The sequence below is a fragment of the Quercus suber genome, unplaced genomic scaffold (assembly GCF_002906115.3).
Source record: "Quercus suber isolate HL8 unplaced genomic scaffold, Cork oak 2.0 scaffold_381, whole genome shotgun sequence".
Classification (NCBI taxonomy): Eukaryota; Viridiplantae; Streptophyta; class Magnoliopsida; order Fagales; family Fagaceae; genus Quercus; species Quercus suber.
Window position 1 is genome coordinate 294,415 of NW_027069833.1, and position 18,702 is coordinate 313,116.

An 18,702-nucleotide genomic window follows, 5' to 3' on the forward strand; every position below is an offset into this window, starting at 1 on the left:
CACCCATTTGGATATTTAGGAGCATCCTCATCATGTGAATGGCAATCAATAACAACATTACAAAAGGAAATAGATTTGGAGGAGGTAGGAATGGTACCTTCCCTTGTGAAGAAGCCACAAAGAAGCTTCTGTTTGATATTCTTTCCTAGTCATCCAAATTCTGATCTGAGTCTCTTCTTGGGAGGAATTTGACTACCTTCTAGCCATTCTTCACAGTGCAACGTAGATGATTGTCCAGGATCCGAGGCAGTAGAAACAGGGGATGGTGGGCCTGGGCCAAGGTTGTTAATCTCAACGTTCACAATATTGGTGAGCCCAGTGTCCAAATTGACTGTGTGGTTATGAGCAGTTTCCATCTATGCTTCGGGCTCTGCTAAGTACTGGGTCCATGAGCCATCCTGGCCCACAACTTGGGGACTTCTAATCTGAGGCCCATCACTGGAGTTACCCTTTTCAAACCGACATCGGTTCCTATCTACTCTATGCACTAAATTCTCAATAATTGGTTCAGGTAAGTCAGGAATTTGTCCTCTGTTCCATGCATCCCTACGTACCCAGTTAGGACAATCTTCATTAAGTCTATCCAAGTTGAAAAGTAACACTGTTTCATCGTTGTTTGTAGTAGAATCAGATCGAGTATCCTCTCTAAGTGTACCATTAGTCATGAATGGACCATTTCCTTTAACCCAAGTCCAGCGAAGGGAAGAATCCACAGGTAAGGCACAAGGTGGACGAAGGATGAAAGTATCACCAGAATCAGGGTGATGTGCTTGAGGCAGGGCACCAGGGGAAGTATGATCCAAGGTTAGTTTGGGTGGAGTGTCAATGTTTAGGGTATGGCTAGGGGAAGAAGCAGGGGAGTTGAGAGGTGTCTGAGTGGTACAAGGGTTGCTTAAGGATAGGGATAATATAGCAGAATAAAGGTTTGCATGTCCATTCTCTGGCTGTGTAGAGGCAGTATAAGTAGTGAGGTGGGGGTTAGAAATAGTAGGGGAATCAGGATCAGGAAAAACCTATAGATTCCCATCCTAGGATTGGTCAGGGGAATAAGGATTAGGAAAAGGGTGGTTAGAAGGGTGAGGAGCATGTGCATGTGAGTGATGAGAGGATTGTAAGTTGCCATACCTCACTTGAGTAGTCCACCTCCATCTTTTATGATAGTAAGCCCGTAGATCATTGTGGAAATGTGGTTCCAGGGAATCAAACCCAAACTGGACTTGGTAAGTTTGCTGAATCCTGTTCCTTTGATGAATAAGCATTCTCTCAATCTCATCCATACTCTCATTGCATTGGCCCCTCATATGTCCAATTAAGCCGCACCGTGTACAGAGCTTATGCACTCTTTCATATCTACACTACACCCAAGTCCGAGTCCCATCATCCAGTCGAAGCATGAATCCAACAGTCAAGGGCATCCATGGATCAATTCTCACCCTTACTCTCATAAATCTAATGTTCCTGGGAATACAATCCTCCCAATCCACCTTCTCAAATATTCCCATTAACTGACCCATGCGCTCAATCAATTCTGGGTATTGATATTCAAGGGGCAATCCATAAAGCTGGACGCACAGAGAGATATAGTTGAGCTGCAAACGATTGAGCACCAGGTTAGGTCTCCATTTTTCCAGGATTAATAAAGCACCATCTATAGCCTAAGGACCTTCCAAACAGAAGTGGTTCAAATCCTCTAAAAGTTCAAAATGGATGAGGTAGAAGAAAGAATCTCAGCCAACAACTGAAACTACCCCTCTGATACGCCATGCAGAGTTAATAACTTGTTGTAGATGTTGAACAGAGAATTTCCCGTAGTCCAACAGGAACCCAATGGCACAATGGGACCAGAGATCTCTTTGCATGTTGAGATTATCCATGTCCGCTTCAAGAATTGGTCCATGCCGAGCAAAAGGAGTCTCATTTTCATCACTAGTCTAGGAGGAGGCATCAGTATCTTCAATGAAGGGGCCGACACTAATATCGGACCCACTGCTCTCAGTCCAGCCATACTCCCTTGCAGGGATGTGGTCCCCTATGGTTAGTATAGAAAAGTCAAAAAACAGGGACCCAAAGAAAACAAAGAAGGACATGGAGAAGAACAGGACAAAAGAAGAGAGGAAAGAAAGGTTGATACAAGTGGGAGAGGAGTTGAAAAAGTAGACCAAAGGAAAAAAGGAAGGATAAACAAAAGATACACACAAAGTCTACTTCTCGGATCCAACAAACAAAGCAACTAAAGCTAAATGGTTGAAAGTTGGGAAAAGGCAAGAGATAGGTGAGTCTTAAGGAGAAACAAGTGTAAGGATGAGCAGAAGTGATAAGAAGAAAGGACGTTTGGGACAAGACAAGGCAGGAAATGGGAAACAACGCCAATGTAAAGCGCTGACGGAAAGCAAACAGGAGTAGAGAGAGCTCTCAGGTAGAGAGAATTAAAAAATCTCTTTGTATAAATCTTGTGAGGTTTACACAATTCATTTTATTTGAGACTAGATGATTTATCATGTGCTTTTATTTTGGAGACTAAAATTATTGGCTCTAGAGATTTTTTATTGTGGGTTAAATATGGATTTTTGGATTAAAAATTTTTGGGACCTTACATGATAGAGAAATTCTATAAGTTTTTAATTTGGTAACTTAATTACATTTTCATAGAGTTAATTCGGTGTCTTAGTATGATAATAAAGAACTGTTATTAGAAACGGATGTCATAAGCTGAAGTCCTCTCCAAAAAAAATGTGATAGCCATCATAACTTAGTAAGTCATCTAACTCGACGCCATCATAACTTAGTAAGCCATCTAAATTGAAAATTTTGTGGACTTCAACTATCTCTAAATTTTACCAACTCTAAGCTTTGTTTAGAAACGGAGAAAGAGAAGAGAAAAGAAAGGAAATCGTGCTAGCATGACAATTTCCCTTGTTTGGTAGGCATTATAGGAAAGAAAAGAAGAGAAAGTGGAAGGAATGAGCATCCATTCAAGCCCACTTTTCTAATCCACCCAAATTGAGCAGAAATGAGTAGAAAGTCAAGTCAAAATGCTGCAATTTTTAGAGGCCCACCACTAATCTATATCTATATATATTTAAAAGCTAAGATGTAGCATTTAATGTTACCACCTCATCAACCACATCATATTCTTTTTCTTTTTCTTTTTAAATCATTTTTCTTTTTATGATTTTTTTTTTAATTTTTTTTTATATAAAATAATTAAATACAAATCATGGACAAACATTATTATTCATTAGATACAAATATTTAACTATTCAGCTACCTAAATTGATTTCAATTTTTCGTTTTCTTCTTTCTAATTTCAAGTAATTTTTAAAATTGAATAATTCATTATCCTTTTAGTGGATAAAATTAACATTTCAAGTGTCCCTTCATTTATGTACCGTTATAGTGTTTCCTCTTCCAAAATTTCAGTTTTTCACAACCTTATCTCTCTCTCACTCATACATTGATTGTTTATTTAAGTTTTATAATATTATATATATATATATATATACCAATACACATTTTAGATACAATCACCCATCATCTACAACAAAAAATTTAGCACAATACTAATTGTTCTTCATATTTTTCAATCAAGCTTTAGTTTTCACCATTTTGAGAAGACATCATTTATATTTGTCTGAAACTTTCAAAGTTAAGACAACAATAGGAAGACCATTGAGGTAAACAAAACGCACAATAAAAAATTATCTTCTTCTTCTTTTTTTCTTCTTTTTTTCCTTTTCCTTTCTTTTTAGTATTTTTGCATTTTTTGAAGTGATTAGGTTGTTTTCCTTTCCAAATTTTTCAATGATATTGACTTTTGTTATTTTAATTGACTTAGAATTGTTAAGGCAATTTTATTTGGCCTACCATTGTTGTGAAAATTCCTAATGTTGATATGAAACATATTAATAATGAGCATTTTTTGTGCTTATTTGTAGAGTGTCAAAAAGTCAAAAACTATTTAGGGTAGTAATTTTGTTATTGTTGCATCCCATGTGTTTGGTAAAATTTCTTTTAGAAGTCTTATGCATCTTTCTCAAATATGTTTGTGATTTTTATTTTGCTCATTCTACTACAAATAATAGGCATCTCCATCATTAAATTTTTAGCTAATTTGAGCTTTCTTGGTAAGCTTTTACTTTGTTTAGTTGAACAACTTTAAGGAAAAAACCAAAAAGAGAATAAGACAAAATATAATTTACTCTAGAGTATCATTATGCTATTAATGTTTTTGTGTATAGATACTTAAGGAACTTGATTAATTCTTTCTTAGAATTCCTATTATCCTTATGTCTAGCCTCTTAGATTAATTTTTGAGGGTTCAAGTGATAGCCTAGCAACATTCTTTATGGTGTCCCCTATTTGTGGTTCAAACCCCACCATCCCCCCTCCACCACCATCTACATATGTTTCTCTCTCTCTCTCTCTTTATATATATATATATATAATCAACTATTCAAATTAAGAATTCTCATGTGTTACTCTTTGAAGATTTTATTAGATGTTTAGATGGCACTTCTAGTTTATGAAACATGATCAACAAAACATGATTTTTATATAATTATATCTAGACTATACTGCAATGTCATGATGGATGGATTGGTCTTATTTTACTATAAAATCTAAGTAATCATGTGGTTTATGAATTTGAAGAGTTATATAATGGGAGATTTGTTCATATGTTCATATGATGAAATGAAATTTGCTTGTTGCATTTTATTTTATTTTATATTTCCACTTTATGATATATAATTTATTGAATATGATCTATTGCATCGTTATCTTTATATACTTTTTTACTTAGTTTCAATTGTACGGAAGAAAGAGATGTGGATCTATGTTTTGGAGAAAAATATACATATAAGTGTTGAATCGCATACATCCACATAGTAATAAACAAAGTATACATGATTAGAACTTGGTTTGATAGTTCTCACACTGTAAATCTTTTTTATTAAAAAATATTGCATTGTATTTTCATACATATCTCACTATATGTAATACCCAACTACAAAATATATTTAATTTGTTAATTGTTACACTACAAAAAAACTTATAATATAAAACATAATTTCAAATAACACATATTGACTTTTAAAAATATACAATCTAATATATTAATTTTATAATTATCCAATAAAACATATTTATATCAAATTTTTCCCGCGCATCGTGCGGGTATGCGGCTAGTGACTTCTAAAATTTAAATATATTATTTGGGATATTTAGGTTAAAAAATATCTAAATTAAATATTATATTATTTACTTTTCTCTTTCCTTGCTCTTTCAAAACATGTAAAAAGGAATCATTTTCTTTTTCACTTCTTTTCCCTCTCTTTCTTCCCTTCTTTTCTCTTCCCCATGTTTACAACCAAACACACTGTAAATGAACTGAGATGCCTAAATTTCACACATGGAGTTCATACCATTGACAGTATGTCTGCTGTTTTTCCATTTGATAAGAGCTTCTGCTTGTGTTGCTTTTGCTCTCTTTGCTTCCACTAACCAAAACAGCATCACCAGCAACACAAGCAGAAGCTCTTATCGAATGGAAAAACAGCCTCCTCCCTTCTTCTTTTCTCAGCTCTTGGTCCTCTACCAACATCACCAACCTATGCAAATGGAACGGCATGGTTTGCGGTTCAACCGGAACAGTCTCCCAAATAATCATCTCTGGTGCCAACCTCAATGGAACACTAGCCCAGTTCAACTTCACTCCATTTCTTAATGTCCTCAGTGGACCAATACCTTCGGAGATAGGCCAGTTAACAGAGCTTCAATATGTAAGTTTCTACAACTCTCTGAATGGTACAATTCCCTATCAGTTTAGCAATCTTCAAAACGTATGGTACCTAGACCTTGGATCAAACTACATAGCAACTCCTGACTGGTCTTAGTTTTTGAGCATGCCTTTGTTGACCCGGCTTAGCTTATCTTTTAATTTACTCACTTATGGGTTCCCAGGATTTATACTTGATTGTCAGAGATTGACTAACCTGGATTTGTCCCAGAATATGTTGAATGGAACGGTACCAGAAAAGGTTTTTTCCAATCTGGGAAAGCTTGAGTACCTTAATCTAACGACAAATTTGTTCCAGGGACCAGTGTCACCAAAGATTACCAAGCTTTCCAAACTTATAGATCTTCGTCTAGGACGAAACAAGTTCAGTGTTCTAATTCCTGAAGATATTGGCTCATTGTCCAATCTTCGAATTATAGAACTGTACAACAATTTATTTGAAGGGAGAATTCCTTCTTCAATTGGCCAGCTTACAGAGCTCTGGCTTCTCGATGTTAGATGGAATTCCTTGAATTTTCCAATTCCTTCTGAGCTAGGCCTTTGTTCTAACCTCACCTTCTTGGCCCTTGCTTCGAATCCACTCACAGGGGAATTGCCTTTGTCTTTAACCAACCTGACCAAAGTTACCGACTTGGGTTTATCTGACAATAAACTTTCAGGTAAGATCTCACCTTATTTTCTCAGCAATTTGGACAGAATTGACCTCATTGCAACTTCAGCACAATCTTTTCACATGCAAAATTCCATTGAAAATTGGCCTTTTAATTAAGCTCCAATATCTTTTTCTGTTCGGTAATCAGTTCACAGTCTCAATTCCTTCGGAGGTAGGGAACTCGAAAAATTTGATGGAATTAGACCTTTCATACAACCACCTGTCTGGTCCAGTTCCTCTAGCATTGTGGAACCTCACAAAACTTTATGCCTTACTACTTTCCTCAAACAATCTCACTGGCACAATCCCACCAGCAATTGGAAATATGACTTTGCTGTAAATTATTGATCTCAGCACTAACCAACTATACGGGGAATTGCCAGATACCATATCTGGCCTAAGTAATTTACAGAGAATCTCTCTTTTCACCAATAACTTCTCGGGTAATATTCCAAGTGACTTTGGGAAGTTTAGTCCTTCTCGAAGCAGTGTTAGCTTCTCGAACAACAGCTTCTCTGGAGAACTGCCACCTGAATTGTGTAGTGGCTTCAGTCTTCAAATATTCAGAGTGAATGATAGCAACTTAAATCTGGACCATTGCCTGATTGCTTGAGAAATTGTTTGCAACTAGAGAGAGTACGGCTTGATGGGAACAAATTCAATGGAAACATCACAAATGCATTTGGTATCCATCCAAATCTTTATTTCATTTCTCTTAATGACAATCAATTTATGGGCAAGATCTCACTAGAGTGGGCAGAATGTGCATCTCTAACCATTTTACAGATGGGCAGAAACAGAATTTCTGGCAAAATCCCAGCTGAGCTTGGGAAGTTGATTCAATTACGCAATTTAAATCTGGACTGCAATGAATTGTCTGGGGAGATTCCTCAGAGTCTGGGCCGTTTGATTGAGCTTAAGGAGCTTGATTTGTCCCAAAACAAATTGACTGGGAACATACTGAAAGAGCTTGGGATTACAGCATTAGAGAGTCTTAATGTTTCACATAACCAGCTCTTAGGGGAAATCCCAGCATCATTTTACACCATGGTTAATCTAAGCTCCAGCTCCATTGATTTTTCTTATAAAAAGTTAACAGGTCAGATCTAAAGTTTTCGCAGAAGCACCCGCAGAAGCTTATGTTGGAAACTCAGGTTTCTGTGGGAATGCAGAAGGACTGCCTACCACTTGTTACACAAATTCCAGAAAGCAAAAAATACGCTTCTATTTGCTGTCCTCATTCCCGTGTGTAGCCTATTACTGCTTGCAATTATTGATGCTGGAGTGATAATATTTCACCGGAAAACCAAAGTCATCAATGAAGAAAGTAGAAGACTTGGAGACAGTAAATTCACATTTAGGGATATTGTGAAGGCCAGCGAGGACTTCAATGAGAAGTATTGCATTGGAAAAGGAGGATTTGGAACTGTTTACAGAGTGGCATTGCCAAATAGTCAAATTGTTGCTGTTAAAAGACTCAACATGCCAGACTCCAGTGAAATCCCATCAGCCAATCGCCACAGTTTTGAGAATGAGATTCGTGTGTTGACAGAAGTTAGGCACCGGCATATCATTAAGACTTATGGGTTCTTTTCTATTAGGGGGTGCATGTACTTGGTTTATGATTATGTAGAGAGAGGCAGTTTGGGAAATGCATTGTATGGGTTGGAAGGGAAAGTGGAGCTGAACTGGAATACAAGGGTGAAAATTTTGCAAGGTGTGGGTCATGCAGTTGCTTACTTGCACCATGATTGCTCTCCTTCAATTGTGCACCGAGACATAACTGTGAATAACATATTGCTCGAGCATGAGTTCGAGCCACGGCTCTCAGATTTTGGAGTTGCAAGATTGTTGAACCCAGATACGTCTAATTGGACACCAATTGCTGGGTCTTATGGCTACATGGCTCCAGGTAAGCTAACAATCTAACTTCCACAGTATTGTTCTGGCCTAAAAATGTTTCCCTAAAAGAATTAGTAAGCTTTTTTTCTCATCTTTAGCCAAATGTATGTATTTCTTGTTCATTTGTTAACTTTGATTAGTTTTGTAGAAGTTTGGATAACAATGTTTCGTTCGGGGATTGAATTTGTTTTATAAATGTGCAGAGCTTGCGCTTACAATGAGATTAACAAATAAAGTGACCTTTATAGCTTTGGTGTGGTGGCATTAGAAGTTATGATGGGAAGGCAGCCAAGGGAGCTCCTATCTTCCTTGTCATTCAATTTGAGAACATCAACTTCAGACACTGTAGAAATTCTTTTAAAGGATGTGCTAGACAAAGGACTTCCACCACCTACAGGCCAAATAGCAAAGGAGGTGGTGTTTGTCGTTACCACAGCCTTAGCATGTGTGCGTGACACTCCAACGGCCCGACCCACCATGCGTTCTGTGGCACGAGTACTGTCAGCTCAAACCCATGTTTGCCTGTCTCTGATCATTTCGACAAGATTACCATTAGCAAGCTTTTACAGACCTGAAATAGATCAAATTGGAATTAGAGGTTGAGTTGAGGGTCTTGTGACTAGTGTTTGGCAAAGGTATTGCCAGGCTTGAAACGGATTCTGCAATATTTATGGTCCTATTCCACGTGGTAACTAGTAAGTGAGAACAATAAAAAACCACCAATTTCATGCAAAATTCACAAACCGTCTAGGTAAAATTATGTTAAGTGGTCGTTCCAAGTAAGAATTAATAAAAACTAATTTACTCAATTATTGTGAAAAATATTTTAATAAAAAAAAAAACTATCATAAAAAATATTATAAAAATTATTGAATTTGTAGCATTATTCAAATAAAATGTTACTTTGAGGTCCCTATTACAATAATCTTTTTCTTTTTTCTTCTTTTTCCCTTTCATTTTACTCAAATCTCATATTACTTGAATCTTCGGTCCCAACGTGGCTCTGCCACTGCTTGAATATATGTTGGGCGGAGCACTAGTGAGGGCTGTATTGGTACTTTTGCTCTGTCATATATATAAACAATGTTTCATGTATAGACCCTTAATTTCACTAAAAAGTTGTGTTTATTACACACACTCAAAGTCTCAAATAGCACATAAATTGTGACTTGAATTGGAAACTATGACTTTATGTCACGATTTATGTGCAGTCTGTGTGTGTATAAGAGTGTACATAATAGGGTGTGCAAACTAGATTTTACCCTTAAAATAATACCTGCTAGACTTTTCTTTTCCTCATTTTCTTTCCTTCCCTCCGAAGAAGCTCACGACTTCCTAATCATTTTTCCTCTAGTAAATCTCCTTATTTGTTTACTAATCGTTTTCTATATTTTGATGAATTTTCTTACCAAGCACATGAATTACAGAATCTCAGCATCCCTATTGTCTCTTTTCTTCTCTGGCTGCTCAAAGTTGACTTCTGACTAAGTGGAAATGTTTGCCATCTGGTTAAACTTAGCCAGCTTCCCATGGTGGTTCTTGAAAAGCATGCACAAGCTAACATGGCTGTGGAAGGGATACCATATGGTTCCTGGGCAAATTAAACTAGCCAACATGCCTGTGAATTGGACAGGCTAATAACTCTCAAAGAACATTTGGGATTCTCTTGTGTACATTTGGCAACAACTTATCTAACTTTCTGCTAAATTTTTTTATTTATTAAAATACTATAAATAAAAGGTAAAAATTAAATAAAATAAATAGGTGACTCACATGGGACTCGTAAATAGTAAGAAAAATAAGCAATAAGCTAGCTTATAAGTGCATTCCAAACAGGCACGTGTGTTTGTTTGGAGGCGAGGAGATGAGTAGATTAAAAAGGGTATGGAAGGTTAGTTCAGCATGTTTAGATGCCTTAAAGGAGGGAAGGAAATTGTTTGAGGAGATTTAAGAGGTAAGATATCCTCTAAAACCTTTTCTTTTAATTTAAATCGGAAGACTTTCGAGGACAGGTTTTACTTAAATTAAAAAAAAAAAATTAATTATCAATTTATATCTATTTCTTCAAATTGAGTAAAAACGTGGTATAATTATTAATTTATATTATATTATAACATTTACTCTTATTTTCTAGTTAATTTTTAAAACATGTGAGAAGAAAGGGTACCATTCCTCCCCTCTCCTCTCAGCTTCCTCTATCTCGTACTCTACTCTTTTTTCCTTTCAAACTTCCAAATGCGTGATTCAAAACAGGGTATACAAAAGTGTATATTGTGTAGGAAGTCAATAGATTGGGTTCATAAGACAATCTACCTATTTAAATCTTAGGCTTCTGAGTTCTGAATCTTATAATGCTGGTGATTGAAACTCAGATAGAGAGAGGCCCCTAAAGTTAGAAATACTACCAATTTTAAATCGATTCAAGAGTCAAAAATATTTTTTCATCCTGTACAATTGTTGCAGCTTCAAACATACTGGCATAAAAAGCTACAGTTATGGGAATAGACACTCCAATTACTAAAAAGAAAAATAGTTGGGCAAAATTGTGGCCTATATCATTGCAGCCACCATTGAAAGAGTGGGATCATCTATTTATCTTTTCCAAAAATTGTTTACACATCTCACCTTCTTCTTGTTTAGCAAGACGGAGACAAAAATGGTTTACAACCAAGAAGCCTAGAGCTAATAAACTTAGACCAAAAATGAGCTTAAGAGGTAAAAGTAAAGTAAATAGGCCGTGGAAGCCTAAGGAGAGAGGTAGTAAACCCAATAGGCCAACACGACAGGAATGACAACCAGCAAGCCCATGGATACGGCAAGAAAAGAGGCAATAGGAGTAGAAGCCCAATGGGCTGGACGGACAGGGGCTTCTGCCAAGACAATGTCCAAACCCACAAGGAAATAAAAGAAGACAATACAAGCCTAGGAGCCCATGCCCTTCATGTCGTGGAGGATAAGCACGAACACGAGAGACACGTAGTAGAATGAGACATGGCAAGAACGACAAAAATGGCATAGGAACGAAAGAAGACAGATGCAAAGGGTAGTGGAACTCATGTACAAGGGTTGGAGCACCACCTACATTTACCCAGTCAATATAGGAGAGGTAGGCCTTCAGTCCAGGGACTTAGAGGGTGTGGTTTGGTGGTGGGGGGAAAATGAGTCTATTTTTGGGTTCCTGCTGAGTCTTCTTTTGAGGAAAATGCCTTGCTGGGATGGCTATTCACCCAAAAGAGGCAAGCAAAGGGCTTGGACCACCTGATGCATGCCATAGAGGTAGAGAGAGAGAGTCTCCAATTCTTATCCATTCGAGTAAGGCATAAAGGATGAGAGGGAGAAACAAAACAAGGGAGTTTTGTCTTAGAATGAAGAGTGGTGCAACAAGCACACTCTGGGCAAAGGTAGTGGTCGAGTAACCAACGAGCCAGTGGGTGATCTTGAAGGGATGCCCACAAGAAGCCAAAAACAGTTGGTGAAGCTTTAGGGACAAAAGGGAGAAATCCCATGGAATCAAGTAATATAAAAGGGAAGAGGTAGCCATAAGTAAAGGGGGAGGAACCTACAGAGAGGATAGCAAGAAACTAAGAGTGATAGAACTTAGGAAAGAAAGAGGAAAAGAGAAAACACGGAAGAAATAGGGGCATGCATCAATAGACCATCTTTTCTCTCCCTCTAGACATACCCACTCTCTGGGATTCTATAAATCGTAACTCAAAACTACTTAAGCCTTTCCTCCAACACAAGTAACTTCAACGGTAGAAACCTATAATGAGGTTATCCGTGTTAGGGTTTAGTTTCCTTTTTGGACTTGTTCCTATTGAAAGACTTGACCCAGGACTAGGAGATCGAATTTACGTTATTAAGCTTGCCTAGAGTTATTACTATTGTCTTGCTGTGACTTCTTTTAACTTGTTTGACATTCACATTATTATTAGTTTTGCCGCAGGGACTTACGCTATCAGTTGTTCTACTGTAGCTCTTTTTTATTATATATTTATTATATCAGTTATTCTGCTATAGCACCTTTTTTATTATATTTACTGTATCAGTCGCCTCGTGGCAACATCGTTTGATATACCTACTATATCATTTGTTCTGTTGTGGTATTTTTCTATTATGTCTACTATATCAGTTATTCGTTGTGATGTCATCTGCTATGACGCTTAGCTTGCTGTAGCATTCTCCACCCTGTCCAAACATTGGACATGCCTGCCTTGTGCACAAGCTAGCTTACAGTATAATCTCACTAGGCCAATCCCAACTCCCTTACCCATTAGTTCACAAGCCTTGGTGTACCAGAATGGGTTTTGGCCCATTGACGCAAAAAAATGCCCCACATTAAGTAATGTTTGTTCTTAGGGAACAAATTAGATATTTTTGAAAAAAATATGGTAGTATCTGCCATTAGTCCAAACAGAAGTTGTAAATTTTATATTTTACTCAATAAAAAATTAACATAGACCATTGACAAATGACAACAATTCCTGCATCTCTAAATTTTGAACGTGAAGTAAGGACTAAGGAATGAGGATCGCTCCTCTTTGTGGAATTCTAATTATGGATGCTGAATTTCAACAATAAAATAAAATAGATCCCAATAATATATATACATACACCAAATTCCTCTTGGGTAGTGAGTGCTTGAATCTCTACTCACTAGTTAAGAGCATTGTAACTCAACTAATTGGCAGTTTTGGTGTATCCATGACATTCAGGCTTTAAATTAAAATAATAATAATAATAATAAAACTCTACTTCACTAACATTCGGTTCATGAATGATAGCAGTGGCTTTTCTCGGGAGAAAAAAAAAATGATAATGGTGCCTAACTTCACATGTTAAAGGCACGATGAATTAGCCTAATATTGACTTATTATGTTAAAATATTATTGGATTTGGAATTAAGGCCGGCCAAGTCCAAACCCTCTTTCTCAACAAAAAAATAAAAAATAAAAAATTCCAAACCCAGATTCAACCTTCATTGAAGGCCTTCAGAAAAGTTAAATTTGGATACAGATTTGATCCATGGAGAAATTATTTGGGTATAAAATCAAACTGATAGTAAGGGTATAGTGCACTTCTCTTAGAATCTCATATCCTCTCCTCTACCCTATGTGGGTTTGTTTCTAAGAATAATCTATATATATATATATATAATATAAAATCGAATATGTTTGACTATTTGTTGACTATTAACTGTGAGTGAAAAATTATGAGAGTTCTAAATCTTATGTGTTAATATAAATATATTATGAAGTCAACAATAACAACTTACCACCATTTTTTCAAAAAAAAAATAAATAAATAAATAACAACTTACTACCCAAGATTTGTTAAGAAAGTGTTATGAAAATATTGTGAATGTATCTAATTCAGTAACTTAATCACATTTTCATAGAGTTGATAGAGAAATCACTTTTTTCCTCAAAATTCTTGTTCTCTTTCTCTGTCAATGCGACAGCCATCATAACTTAGTAAGCCGTCTAACTTGAAAATGTTGAGGACCTCAACCATCTCTAAATTTTATTGACTCTATGCTTTGTTTGTAAACGAAAAAAAATAAAAAATGCTGACATGACAATTTCCCTTATTTGTTTGGCATTATAGAAAAGAAAAGATGAAAAAGTGGAAGAAGCGAGCATCTATCCATGCCCACTTTTCTCATTTGCCTAAATTGGGCAGAAATGAGGAGAAAGGCAAGTAAAAAGGCTGCAACTTTTGGAGGCTCGCCATTAATAACTTCTAAAATTTCAGAATATTATTTGGGGTACTTAGGTAAAAACGTATGCCTAAATTAAATATATTATATTCTTTTCTCTTCTCTTCTCTTCTCTCACCCTTTCGAAACATGTAAAAAGGAAACATTTTCTTTTTCACCACCTGTCCCTCTCTCTCGTTCTCCTCCCTCCTTTTCTCATCCCCTTTTTTACAACCAAACACACTATAAATGAACTGAGACGCCTAATTTTCACACATGGAATTCATATCATTGACAGTATCTCTGCCTCTTTCAGCTATTAAAGATTAAAGCAGATCATGAGGCATGACATGTGAAAATCAAAAACAAAGCATGACAGTCATTCTAAAGCCTCCTCTTCTTCTCCTTCACATTATTTTACTCTCTTTGCTTCCACTAAACAGCACATCATCACCAGCAACACAAGCAGAAGCTCTTATCAAATGGAAAAACAGCCTCGTCCCTTCTTCTTTTCTCAGCTCTTGGTCCACTACAAACATCACCAACCTATGCAAATGGAACGGCATGGTCTGCGACACAACCGGAACAGTCTCCGAAATAATCATCTCTGGTGCCAACCTCAATGGAACACTAGCCCAGTTCAACTTCACTCCATTTCTTAAGGCCACTCGCTTTGACCTCAGCAACAACTTACTCAGCGGACCAATACCTTCGGAGATAGGCCAGTTAACAAAGCTCCAGTACGTAAGTTTCTACAACAACTATCTGAATGGTACAATTCCATATCAGTTTAGCAATCTTCAAAAGGTATGGTACTTGGACCTTGGATCAAACTACTTAGCTACTCCTGACTGGTCTAAGTTTTTACGCATGCCTTTGTTGACCCGGCTTAGCTTTGCTTATAATATACTCGCTTATGGGTTCCCAGGATTTATACTTGATTGTCAGAACTTGACGTACTTGGATTTGGCCCAGAATATGTTGAATGGAACGGTACCAGAAAAGGTTTTTTCCAATCTGGGAAAGCTTGAGTACCTTAATCTAACTAAAAATTTGTTCCATGGAGCAGTGTCACCAAAGATTACCAAGCTTTCCAAACTTATAGATCTTCATCTAGGACGAAACAAGTTCAGTGGTCTAATTCCTGAAGATATTGGCTCAATGTCCAATCTTCAAATTATAGAACTGGACAACAATTTATTTGAAGGGAGAATTCCTTCTTCAATTGGCCAGCTCACAGAGCTCTGGCATCTCGATGTTAGATGGAATGCCTTAAATTCCACAATTCCTTCTGAGCTTGGCCTTTGCACTAACCTCACCTACTTGGCCCTGGCTTCCAATTCACTCACTGGGGAATTGCCTTTGTCTTTAACCAACTTGATCAAAATTACCGACTTGGGTTTATCTGACAATAAACTTTCAGGTGAGATCTCACCTTACTTTTTCAGCAATTGGACAGAATTAACCTCGTTGCAGCTTCAGAACAATCTTTTCACTGGCAAAATTCCACTGGAAATTGGCATGTTGACCAAGCTCAAACTTGTTTTACTGTTCAATAATACGTTCACAGGTTCAATTCCCTCTGAGGTAGGTAACTTGAAAGATTTGACAGAACTAGACCTATCAAACAACCACCTGTCTGGTCCAATTCCTCTAGCACTGTGGAACCTCACAAACCTTCAGACCTTACAACTTTTCCTAAACAATCTCACTGGCACAATCCCACCAGCAATTGGAAATATGACTTCACTGCAAATTATTGATCTCAGCACTAACCAACTATACGGGGAATTGCCAGATACCATATCTGGCCTCAGTAATTTACAGAGAATCTCTCTTTTCACCAATAACTTCTCGGGTAATATTCCAAGTGACTTTGGGAAGTTTAGTCCTTCTCTAAGCAGTGTTAGCTTTTCGAACAACAGCTTCTCTGGAGAACTGCCACCTGAATTGTGTAGTGGCTTCAGTCTTCAAATATTCACAGTGAATGATAACAACTTCACCGGACCATTGCCTGATTGCTTGAGAAATTGCTTGCAACTAGAGAGAGTACGGCTTGATGGGAACAAATTCAATGGAAACATCACAAATGCATTTGGTGTCCATCCAAATCTTATTTGATTTCTCTAAATGATAATCAATTTATGGGCAAGATCTCACTGGAGTGGGCAGAATGTGCATCTCTAACCATTTTACAGATGGGCAGAAACAGAATTTCTGGCCAAATCCCAGTTGAACTTGGGAAGTTGATTCAATTGCTCAATTTAAGTCTGGGCTGCAATGAATTGTCTGGGGAGATTCCTCAGAGTCTAGGCCGTTTGATTGAGCTTAAGGAGCTTGATTTGTCTCAAAACAAATTGACTGGGAACATACCAAAAGAGCTTGGGATTACAGCATTAGAGAGTCTTAACGTTTCACATAACCAACTCTTAGGGGAAATCCCAGCATCATTTTACACCATGGTTAATCTAAGCTCCAGCTCCATCGATTTTTCTTATAACAAGTTAACAGGTCAGATCCCAGTTAGTAAAGTTTTCGAAGAAGCACCGGCAGAAGCTTATGTTGAAAACTCAGGTTTGTGTGGAAATGCAGAAGGACTACCTCCTTGTCACATAGATTCCGAAAGGGGAAAGCATTCTAACATGCTTCTATTTGTTGTCCTCATTCCAGTTTGTGGCCTATTATTGCTTGCAATCATTGTTGCCGGAATCATAATATTTTACCGGAAAACCAAATTCCTCAGTGTAGAACGCAGAAGACTTGGAGAGTCATTAATATGGGAAGGAGAAGGTAAATTCACATTTAAGGATATCGTCAAGGCCAGTGAGGACTTCAATGAGAAGTACTGCATTGGAAAAGGAGGATTTGGAACTGTTTACAGAGTGGCATTGCCAAATAGTCAAATTGTTGCTGTTAAAAGACTCAACATGTCAGACTCCAGTGAAATCCCATCAGCCAATCGCCACAGTTTTGAGAATGAGATTCGTGTGTTGACAGAAGTTAGGCACCGGAATATCATTAAGCCTTATGGGTTCTTTTCTATTAGAGGGTGCATGTACTTGGTTTATGATTATGTAGAGAGAGGCAGTTTGGGAAATGCATTGTATGGGTTGGAAGGGAAAGTGGAGCTGAACTGGAATACAAGGGTGAAAATTCTGCAGGGTGTGGCTCATGCAGTTGCTTACTTGCACCATGATTGCTCTCCTCCAATTGTGCACCGAGACATAACTGTGAATAACATATTGCTCAAGCATGAGTTCGAGCCACGGCTCTCAGATTTTGGAGTTGCAAGATTGTTGAACCCAGATACGTCTAATTGGACACCAATTGCTGGGTCTTATGGCTACATGGCTCCAGGTAAGCTAACAATCAAACTTCAACAGTTTTGTTCTGGAATAAATGTTTCTCTAAAAGAATAGTATGCGTTTTTCTCATCTTGTTGCCAAATGTATGTATTTCTTGTTCGTTTGTTAACTTTGATTAGTTTCATAGACATTTGGATGACAATGTTTCATTAGGGTATTGAATTTGTTTTGTGAATGTGCAGAGCTTGCGCTTACAATGCGATTAACAGATAAATGTGACGTTTATAGCTTTGGGGTGGTGGCATTAGAACTTATGATGGGAAGGCACCCAAGGGATCTCCTATCTTCCTTGTCATTCAATTCGAGAACATCGGACACTGATGAATTTCTTTTAAAGGATGTGCTAGACCAAGGACTTCCACCACCCACAGGCCAAATAGCAGAGGCGGTGGAGTTTGTAGTTACCATAGCCTTAGCATGTGTGCATGACTCTCCAAAGGAACGACCCACCATGCGTTTTGTGGCACAAGAACTATCAGCTCAAACCCAAATTTGCCTGTCCAACCAATTCTGAAATAGCTCAAATTGGCATCAGATGTTGAGTTATGATTAGTGTTGAGTTATGAGTTATGAGTAAAAACTTATTACTCAATTATTGTGAAAAGATATTATAAAAAAATTGTTGTATCTGGCTATCTGCTGCATTATTCAAATAAGAATGACCTTGAGGTCCCTAGTACAATAAGCTTTTTCTTTTTCTATTTTTTCCTTTCATTTTACTTGAATATATGTTGGGCTGAGCACTAATGAGGGCTGTATTGGTACTTTTGCCAGTTGAGAAACCTGCTTATAGCTTGTATATCTGTTATTTATAAAGTATAAACAGTGTTTCATGTACATAACCTTATTTAGTGCCTTTCACTAAATAATACCTGCCAGACTTTTCTTTTCCTTATTTTCTTTCCTTCCGGGAAAGTTCATGACTCCTAACCATTTTTCCTCTACTCAATCTCATCATTATTTGTTTACTAATCGTTTTCTATTTTTTGATGACTTTTCTTACTAAGCACATGAACTAAAGAATCTCATCATCCTTATTGTCTTTTTCTTCCCTGGCTGTTAAAGTTGACTTCTGACTAAGTGGAAATGTTTGTCATCTGGTTAAACTAAGCCAGCTTATCACGGTGGTTCTTGAAAAGCATGCAAAATGGCTGCGAATATCCTTATGGTTCCTGGGCAGATTAAACAAGCCAGCATGCCCGTGAGAATTGGACAGGCTAAAAACTCTCAAAGAACGTTTGGGATCCTCTTAATAACTACGTGTTTGTATGGAAGGAAATGGTTTGAG

General features: G+C 37.3%; 1 protein-coding gene and 1 pseudogene across 1 annotated transcript; both read left to right on the forward strand.

Moving 5' to 3' along the window:
• Positions 1 to 1,895: 1,895 nt before the first annotated feature.
• Positions 1,896 to 8,954, forward strand: LOC111990366 (MDIS1-interacting receptor like kinase 2-like; annotated as a pseudogene).
• Positions 8,955 to 14,320: 5,366 nt separating this feature from the next.
• LOC112007369 (MDIS1-interacting receptor like kinase 2) lies at positions 14,321 to 18,249 on the forward strand. The gene is given in 3 exon segments (XM_065760754.1): positions 14,321 to 16,159; positions 16,162 to 17,406; positions 17,597 to 18,249. Coding segments are annotated over 3 exon segments (3,342 nt in total). The 5' UTR covers positions 14,321 to 14,394; the 3' UTR covers positions 17,929 to 18,249.
• The last annotated feature ends 453 nt before the right edge of the window (positions 18,250 to 18,702 follow it).